Source organism: Sphaeramia orbicularis, chromosome 3 (genome assembly GCF_902148855.1).
Source record: "Sphaeramia orbicularis chromosome 3, fSphaOr1.1, whole genome shotgun sequence".
Classification (NCBI taxonomy): Eukaryota; Metazoa; Chordata; class Actinopteri; order Kurtiformes; family Apogonidae; genus Sphaeramia; species Sphaeramia orbicularis.
This window is the reverse complement of record NC_043959.1, coordinates 6,017,738-6,027,501: the sequence shown is the minus strand read 5'-3', so window position 1 is coordinate 6,027,501 and position 9,764 is coordinate 6,017,738. Positions and strand designations below refer to the sequence as shown.

General features: G+C 41.5%; 1 protein-coding gene across 1 annotated transcript; it reads left to right on the top strand.

Moving 5' to 3' along the window:
- Positions 1-3,660: 3,660 nt before the first annotated feature.
- Positions 3,661-7,857, top strand: LOC115412806 (proline-rich protein 2-like). The gene is made up of 2 exons (XM_030125469.1): positions 3,661-3,669; positions 7,102-7,857. Exons 1-2 carry the CDS (start codon positions 3,661-3,663, stop codon positions 7,855-7,857), a joined length of 765 nt encoding a protein of 254 aa, XP_029981329.1.
- Positions 7,858-9,764: the final 1,907 nt, after the last annotated feature.

Sequence of the window (9,764 nt, the reverse complement as noted above, 5' to 3'; positions counted from 1 at the left end):
GGCTCCATCTGTGCCAATAAGTAATTCAACCTCAGCATCAAAGTCGTGGAGCTTAACATTTTGAAGGTATGGCCACTTCACAATATCTTCTTGTTGTGGAACATTACTCTTTGAAACAGGCATAGTCTTTTGTGTCATTGTAGCGTGTGTGTGTGGGGGGGGTGGAAGGCAGAACTTCTTTTTCATCAACACAAAAAAAATTTGACAACGCCACCCGGGGAAAAGGCCCCGGGACCTATCTTAATTTACCAAATGGCCGCGTAGGTGAAGACAAAATAAGTCAGAGGATGTGATTTATCACACACAATAAACTTTATTTTATAATAACACTTTTTTTAAAAATAGACCTGTTTTTTTTAGCAAAATTAAAATTCAATTATTAAAACATGACAATCAGAGAATAATAATTCAATAGGCAACACAACAACATAACAGCAAACAAGGCAACAACAAACAATGCAAGCAAATAAATCACAGCAAATATGAAAAACTAAGCAAATAAGGAAACATGCAAAGCAACGACAGTAACATCACACAAAGCAATTAAGCAACAAATAACACACGCATGCGAGTTCACTCACCCTACATGCAAAATAAATCCAACTATAAAAAAAAGAAAAAGAAAAAAAAAAAGGGCAGAAGGAATTAATTAACCTCTGATGTCGTTTTCACATGCGCACGCCGGCTGTAGCGCAACGGCGTGCGCGTGCACCTGACGCACGGTTGTAACGACTGGGGTCCAAAGGATGGTATGCAGTGTAGGGACCCCCGTAGACTCACAGACGGGCAAAACAACGGCACTTCCCAAACAAAGGCAGCGGGTATAAGCCAGGCCAACACTGCAGGTCCTGGATGGAGATGAAGGTTTTAATCATCAGCCACACCAGAAACCATACAGGGTCGGGTGTGTGCGCCTTACCTGTTGGCGAAAACACATGCATGTGCGGACTGCAGGAAGAGGGGGGACACCACGGGGAAACCACGACTAAATCCCAGCAACAGCCTAGGACCCGGAAATAATTTGGTGTAAGCGCTGGTATGCAGCTCAAATCAACTTAACAACGAGGCGACCTACCGGAGAGGGAATCACGGCGACCCAAAGCCGGCCGCACGCACACCGGCCGGAGAGCAAACAAAGGAGGAGGTGCGTGGCAGCCACACGGTAGTTACTGGAACAGCTCTAGCTGGAGATCAGGTACAGAGCAAAGGAGCAATAAAGCCCCAACAACCACTGGTCTGTACACGCTGCTCCTCTGAAACCCACCTGAGACTGAGTGGCTGCGTGGACTACCCACTATGCCTTATAGGCTCTGTCGGTGCCACTCACTAATCACCAAGCAGGTGCGCACCGACATGCCACATCATGACATCTGGAAGCTCAATAAAGTCATTTTTATCAAGAGCAGCAACTTCAAGACCAGAAATTATATTTGTATTCACAATGTTTTGTGTCCCATAGTTCTTAGCAAAATATTTGCTTTCTTTCCTTCGACATTTAATTTTCTTGACAGGCTTTCTGTGCAAAATGTGCCCGTGCTGCCTGGGTCTAAAAAGGCGTATGTGTGCACAGATGCATTTGTTCTTTGGCTCCTGACTTGCACAGCGACAATAGACAGAACTGAATGATCTTCAACAACTAAGGCCTTTTACGATGTGTCTCCTGCTCATCCTGTCTGATCTTCAGAGTGACTATGTCTGTCTGTGACTGGTAAAAATATATAGGCCCACCCAGGTGCATGCTGGTCTATCTTTGTGCTCCCTATTTATGCCCAGGTACCCACGGTCTAAACCAATAAGAAAACACAAAACAAAAAGAGACTAAATACCAAAGAATAAAAACAATAACCATAAAAATCAAAAAATATATTCTAAATATTAAACAAAAAATAAACAGTTAGTGAAAATTATTGTATTTTTCATCCATGATCCGTAGGGATGATGGAGTGATATTATAATGAATAAGAAACAGGGGAGTGGAGAAGGAGATGATTGACTTTAGCAGAATATATGAATAAAGTACTAACCAGTAGAGAAGTCTCTTTTGTTAATTTTGTTTCAGGAGACCTGGTGAAATCAGACCCAGTGGTAAAACCAGGACTGTGGGTCCTCATTAAAGGGAGAAGGAGAACAGCTGGACCAGTTTGGAGCAGAAGGGTCCATTTCAGATTGTTGAAAATTACAGAAAGGACGACCTGGGTTCACCTCTCACACTGTGAGAGTCACACTGACAATTGGGTGATTTGTCCACCTGGCGACTGTGGGGAAGTTCTGGGCTACAAAGGGGATCCCTTTAGATAGATAACAATTAGGGGGGTCATCTGAAACCCAGTGAAGAAAGCACCAGATCCCAGTCACTATAGAGGATAAATCACTCATTCAGGTAATCAGTAAAAGGTCCCTATGAAAACCTGATCATGGACAGACCTCAGCCATGGCATCCATTCAGACACCCTGGGATGTGTGGACTGAGAGATGCATCAATCATCACAGCAGGAGATCCAAGGGCTGACATCAACTAATAAAGACTATTGTTTTGTGTTGTTTTTTCTTTTCTTTTTACTTTACACCTCTCTATAGATGCATATATTCTGCTAAAGCTAAGATATATTCATACATAGTTATATATACACGTATAGACATGAGATTATAGGATTTATGTGGTTGATTGCTGAAATGTGAACCAGTATAGATGGTTTTGAATTTTAGTATAATAGATAAAGGTTTGAAATTTTTAGTGTAATGGAAAAAATAGACTCTTGATCAAGAATGATATGCTCATATTATGATGTGATATTTTTAAATGTATAACAATTGTTCAAAAATTCCATTGATCTGTGTTATGAAGAATTGCTGTTTCATATGTTAGGAATTATTTCAGCTTACACATATGGCATAAATAGAGGTAATTTTATGGTTATATTGATGATAGCCATAAAAGGGGGATAACAAAAACAGACATTTCATCGAGTTATTGACATGATAAAATCATGTCAAAAGGGGGAACTAAAATATTTTAATTTGGGTGGTTGAATTCTTGGATTGAATAACATGTTAGTCAGTATTAGTATTTTATTAGTAGTTTGAAGATCAATTTACAAGGATTATAAAAGTGATGTGCATTGGAATGTTCTGGGTCCATTTCCCCACTTGGGGTGTGAAACCTCAGCTGAGTTATATGTTGTTAGTGATCGGATCAAGTCAACAATAAATGTATAAAAATGAGACCTAAAAGAATCCGGACTTATTCTTGGAATTTACAACAAAAGAACACATTTACAGTGACCCCTGCATGAGGTCCACACCGACCCGTACCCTCATAGTATTATAAGTAGGACGGAAACCAACCCGACCCAACACACACAACAACCAGCAATTGAAACATGCGCGTGCATCCCCGTTGCCAGGTTACTGGACAGAATATGTAAAGTGGACGGTTTTTATTCTTCCCTTTTCCATGTCAGCTAGCCCTAGTAGTAGCAGTGTAGGAGTATAGTGCGCTAAGCTAACAGAAAAAAAACTTTAAAAACCACCGAAAGAAGGAGCCAGAGACACAAAACTTCAAGACCAGGATCAGGACCAGGACAAGGACCGGACACCGTAGAAGAACCAGGACCCGGACCCGAACCAGGACCCGGACCGACCAGGAGGAAGTTTGCCGCCATGGCTAAGGTAAGAAAAAAAGTCATTTTATACTAGTCATTTCATCTACATAACACTTAGAGCAGGATTAAAACATGAAAAACTAATGTAAACCTGTGTCATACTGTATCAGATTACCAAACCCGTAGGTAGAAAAAATGCTAATATCTGTTTGTTTACTCTACTTAATCAGTAAATATGAAGATCAGAGTAGCACACCTATACTTTTAAATAACCAAATGACGGTCTGATGGGTAGTTTTAGTAATCAGAGTAGCCTACCTATACTTTTAAATAACCATATGCAGGTCTGATGGGTAGTTTTAGTAATCAGAGTAGCGCACCTATAGTTTTAAATGACCATATTCAGGTCTGATGGGTAGTTTTAGTAATCAGAGTAGCGCACCTATACTTTTAAATAACCAAATGCAGGTCTGATGGGTAGTTTTAGTAATCAGAGTAGCGCACCTATACTTTTAAATAACAATATGCAGGTCTGATGGGTAGTTTTAGTAATCAGAGTAGCACACCTATACTTTTAAATAACCAAATGCAGGTCTGATAGGTAGTTTTAGTAATCAGAGTAGCACACCTATACTTTTAAATAACAATATGCAGGTCCGATGGGTAATTTAAGTAATCAGAGTAGCACACCTATAGTTTTAAATGACCATATTCAGGTCTGATAGGTAGTTTTAGTAATCAGAGTAGCACATTTATACTTTTAAATAACAATATGCAGGTCTGATGGGTAGTTTAAGTAATCAGAGTAACACACCTATACTTTTAAATAACCAAATGCAGGTCTGATGGGTATTTTAAGTAATCAGAGTAGCACACCTATAGTTTTAAATGACCATATTCAGGTCTGATGGGTAGTTTTAGTAATCAGAGTAGCACATCTGTACTTTTAAATAACCAAATGCAGGTCTGATGGGTAGTTTTAGTAATCAGAGTAGCGCACCTATACTTTTAAATATCCAAATGCAGGTCTGATTGGTAGTTTTAGTAGTCAGAGTAGCGCACCTATACTTTTAAATAACCAAATGAAGGTCTGATGGGTAGTTGTAGTAATCAGAGTAGCGCACCTATACTTTTAAATAACAATATGCAGGTCTGATGGGTAGTTTAAGTAATCAGAGTAGCGCACCTATACTTTTACATAACCAAATGCAGGTCTGATGGGTATTTTAAGTAATCAGAGTAGCACACCTATAGTTTTAAATGACCATATTCAGGTCTGATGGGTAGTTTTAGTAATCAGAGTAGCGCACCTATACTTTTAAATAACAATATGCAGGTCTGATGGGTAGTTTAAGTAATCAGAGTAGCACACCTATAGTTTTAAATGACCATAATCAGGTCTGATGGGTATTTTAAGTAATCAGAGTAGCACACCTATAGTTTTAAATGACCATATTCAGGTCTGATGGGTATTTTAAGTAATCAGAGCAGCGCACCTATACTTTTAAATAACCAAATGCAGGTCTGATGGGTATTTTAAGTAATCAGAGTAGCACACCTATAGTTTTAAATGACCATAATCAGGTCTGATGGGTATTTTAAGTAATCAGAGTAGCACACCTATAGTTTTAAATGACCATATTCAGGTCTGATGGGTAGTTTTAGTCATCAGAGTAGCACATCTGTACTTTTAAATAACCAAATGCAGGTCTGATGGGTAGTTTTAGTAATCAGAGTAGCGCACCTATACTTTTAAATATCCAAATGCAGGTCTGATTGGTAGTTTTAGTAATCAGAGTAGCGCACCTATACTTTTAAATAACCAAATGAAGGTCTGATGGGTAGTTGTAGTAATCAGAGTAGCGCACCTATACTTTTAAATAACAATATGCAGGTCTGATGGGTAGTTTAAGTAATCAGAGTAGCGCACCTATACTTTTAAATAACCAAATGCAGGTCTGATGGGTATTTTAAGTAATCAGAGTAGCATACCTATAGTTTTAAATGACCATAATCAGGTCTGATGGGTAGTTTTAGTAATCAGAGTAGCGCACCTATACTTTTAAATAACCAAATGCAGGTCTGATGGATAGTTTTAGTAATCAGAGTAGCACACCTATACTTTTAAATAACAATATGCAGGTCTGATGGGTATTTTAAGTAATCAGAATAGCACACCTATAGTTTTAAATGACCATATTCAGGTCTGATGGGTAGTTTTAGTAATCAGAGAAAAATATCTATACTTTTAAATAACCAAATGCAGGTCTGATGGGTAGTTTTAGTAATCAGAGTAGCGCACCTATACTTTTAAATATCCAAATGCAGGTCTGATGGGTAGTTTTAGTAATCAGAGTAGCACACCTATGCTTTTAAATAACAATATGCAGGTCGGATGGGTATTTTAAGTAATCAGAGTAGCACACCTATAGTTTTAAATGACCATAGTCAGGTCTGATGGGTAGTTTTATTAATCAGAGTAGCACATCTATACTTTTAAATAACCAAATGCAGGTCTAATGGGTAGTTTTAGTAACTTTTTAGTAAGTTTAGTAACTTTTTTGTACGTTTTCGTTTTAGTGACTACTGCATATGGTCATTTAAAACTATAGGTGTGCTACTCTAATTACTAAAAATACCCATCAACCTGCATACAAAATTACTCACTTCACCTAAATAGTACTCAAATGAAAAGTAAAACTGATAAAAAAAAACAGAGATTTATTAAATAATCGGACAAGTTTGAGCTAAAACTAAGACTGATATTAAGAAAAACTGAAGTTAACTAGTCAATTTATTTAAAAAACTCTTAAAGCAGGAGTAAAAGTGATGCAAAACTGATGTAAACCTTGTCATGTTATGTAATAAAACTCAAAATAAGACTGATATTGAATAAAATCTGAGGTATATGTCAAAGAATAATTAATTTTACATGAAACCGAGACAAACACCAAAGCAAAAATCACCCAAAATCACTGAATTTTTCAAAATAATACTCAACAGAAAGTAAAACTGATAAAAATAGAGATTCATTAAATAGTCTGACAAGTTTTAGATAAAAGTCGACGCCCACATTTCCTGAAGGAAATGTAGTTCCTGGTGTTTGTCTCTTGCTGGATTTGTGGACTTGTGTCTTGGTGCGATGTGCCTCTGAAAGTTATGTTGTTCCACATAAAATTTTTTGTGTATACGTTGTTTATTCCAAAAGCCATTTCCTATAACTGTGCAGCAGTACAACAGTACAGATAAAAAATATGGATGAGCTGAATTACTGAGTGTTTTGAACAGCTCAAAGCAAACACATCACCCTGTTCTGAAACAAAGCACATCCAAATGACAGGAGTTGAATATCAGAATGAATCATTTGCATGAAAAAGTTTGAAAAGGTTGAATGCTTACTTGATTTCTGTATTTTCCAGACCCTGCGAGGTTGGACCCGGCCCCTGCTTCGTTGGCCCCAGGCATTGTCACCAATTCCTGAGGAGACCCCTGCCTCCAGCTGTCCAGCGCAGAGCCGCATCCCAAGACCAATTCGGTCTTTCCTACGGTGCCTGCGCTCCAGCAAGAAGTACCAGCAGTATCTCCGAAGCAGAGCGACGGACCCCCGCCTTCTGCCTCTGGCTGTCCAGAGGACCCCGGCGGACCCCCCCCTTTCGCCCCCAGCTTCCAAGAGGACCCCGGCGGCTCCCCGCCCCCCGCCTGCGGCTGTCCGGAGGACCCCAACGGACCCCCGCCTTCCGCCTCCGGCTTACCGGAGGACCCCGACGGCCCCCCGCCCCCCACCTCCGGCTGTCCCGAGGACCCCGGCGGCCCCCTGTCCCCGACCTCCGGCTGTCCCGAGGACCCCGGCAGGCACCCACCTTCCGCGTCCAGCTTTCCAGAGGACCCCAGCGGTCCCCTGCCTTCTGCCTCCGGCTTTTCGGAGGACCCCGGCAGCCCCCCACCCCCCTCCTCCGGCTGTCCCGAGGAACCCGGCAGCCCCCCGCCCCCCTCCTCCGGCTGTCCCGAGGACCCCGGCAGAACCCCGCCTTCCGCCTCTGGCTGTCCTGAGGACCCTGACGGCCCCCACCCTTCCACCTGTGGTTATCCCAAGGACCCCAGCGGCCCCCCGCCTTCTGCCTCTGGCTGTCCCGAGGACCCCGGCGGCCCCCCGCGTTCCGCCTTTGGCGGTCCGGAGGACCTCGGCAGACCCCCTCCTTCCGCCTCAGGCTGTGCCAAGGACACTGGCGGCCCCCCGCCTTCGGCCTGTGGCTAACCCGAGGACCCCAGCGGCCCCCCACCTTCCGCCTCTGGCTTTCCCGAGGACCCCGGTGGCCCCCTCCCCTATGCCTCCGGCTGTCCGGAAGACCGCGGCAGCCCCCCAGCCTTCCGCCTCCCACTGTCTGGAGGCCCTGAGTGCCGGGATGGAGCAGCAACCCCCCCCCCCCCAGCCCTCCACCCCCGGGGGGCCCTCCGTCTTTTTCCTTTCTTTCTTTCTTTCTTTCTTTCTTTCTTTCTTTCTTTCTTTCTTTCTTTCTTTCTCTTTCTTCCCAGCCCCCTCCCTCTCTTCTCTCTCACTCCATCTGTCCTTTCTTTCTTTCTTTCTTTCTTTGTCTTTTCTTCCTGGCCCCTGCGGGGTTGGACCCGGCCTCTGTCATCCATCGCTGAGGTTACCTCCACCTCCAGCGGTCTACATGCCCTCAGTTGAATGGAGCAGAGCAGTGGTCCCCTACCTTTTACCTCTCCTCTCTCATTCTCCCCTCTTTCTCCCTTTCCTCACTCTCTCTCTTCTCTCTCTCTTTCTCTCTTTCTCCCTCTCGTCTCTCTCTTTCTTTCACTCTCTCCCTCTCTCTCTCTCTTTTCCCCTCTCCTCTCTCTCACTCCCCCCTTTCTACCTCTCTTCTCTCTCACTCCATCTTTCTTTCTTTCTTTCTTCCTGTCTTTCTTTCTCTTTCTTTCCTTCATTCTCTCATTCCTTCTTACTTTCATTCTTTTCTTTCTTTCGTTCATTCTTTCATTCTTTCTCTCGTTCTTTCTCTTTCTTTCCTTCGTTCTCTCATTCCTTCTTTCTTTCGTTTTTTCTTTCTTTCGTTCTTTCCTTCTTTCTCTCTTCTCTTTCTTTCTTTCGTTCTCTCATTCATTCTTTCGTTCTTTCATTCTTTCTCTCTTTCTTTCTTTCATTTTTTCTCTCTTTGCTTCATTCTTTCTTTCTTTCTTTCTTTCTTTCTTTCTTTCTTTCTTTCTTTCTTTCTCTCTTTCTTTCTTTCTTTCTTTCTTTCACCCCAGCTGGTCAAGGCAGATGACCATCCTCCAGGAGTTTAGGTCTGCTCCAGCTTTTCTTCCTTGTTAGAAGGAAGTTTTTCCTGGCCACTATCACACTAAGTTTTTGCTCCTGGAGGATTCTGTTGGGTTTCTGTAGATTAGCTCAAAAGTGTAGTTTACAACAAATTGGTTTGATTTGGTCTGATTTGGTCTAATTCTGTCTGATTTGATCTGATCTGATTTGATCTGATCTGATTTGGTTTGATTTGATTTGATTTGGTCTGTTTTGATACTAATTCCAATAAACTGCTTAAACTTCATCTTTTTCTCCTGTGTTTTGTTTGGTTACTTTAATTGTGCATGTCATTTCATGAGTGGATTGGACCTCACTGATCTAGTGGGTCGTAGTGGAAGACAGTGTTTAACTCCTAGCGGTTCTTTCCATACTTTTGAGTTTGCCTTTATGTAACACATCAAAAATGTTAACCACATTTGTTATATATTTTTCAGCACTGTTTCACCTTGATGATATGATCATTCCTTTGCACTTACCTTATTTAACATATTGGACCCAATAATACACAAATATAGTAGGATACAATTTGAAAAAACTCTATACTATTTATTAATAAGACATTCCTAATCATGGTCTCTCATCTGTTTTCGAAGTTGAAAGAGTAAAGCAGGTGTGTCTATGAACATATAAAGGTGTCTATCTATTAATCATATCTCCAGGTTTTCATGGTGTATTAATCTCAAACAAAAACCTTTTTTCTTTTCTCACGCTTTGATCACCCTGGAGGGTTAAAGAGCAGAGTTTAAGTGTTTGTTAAGGCATCTACCACAAACTGTAGATTTAGAAACTGTACATTTAGTGTTCATGTGTAAACTGGTGAGTAAGGAAGTAGTTAATGCTACTGT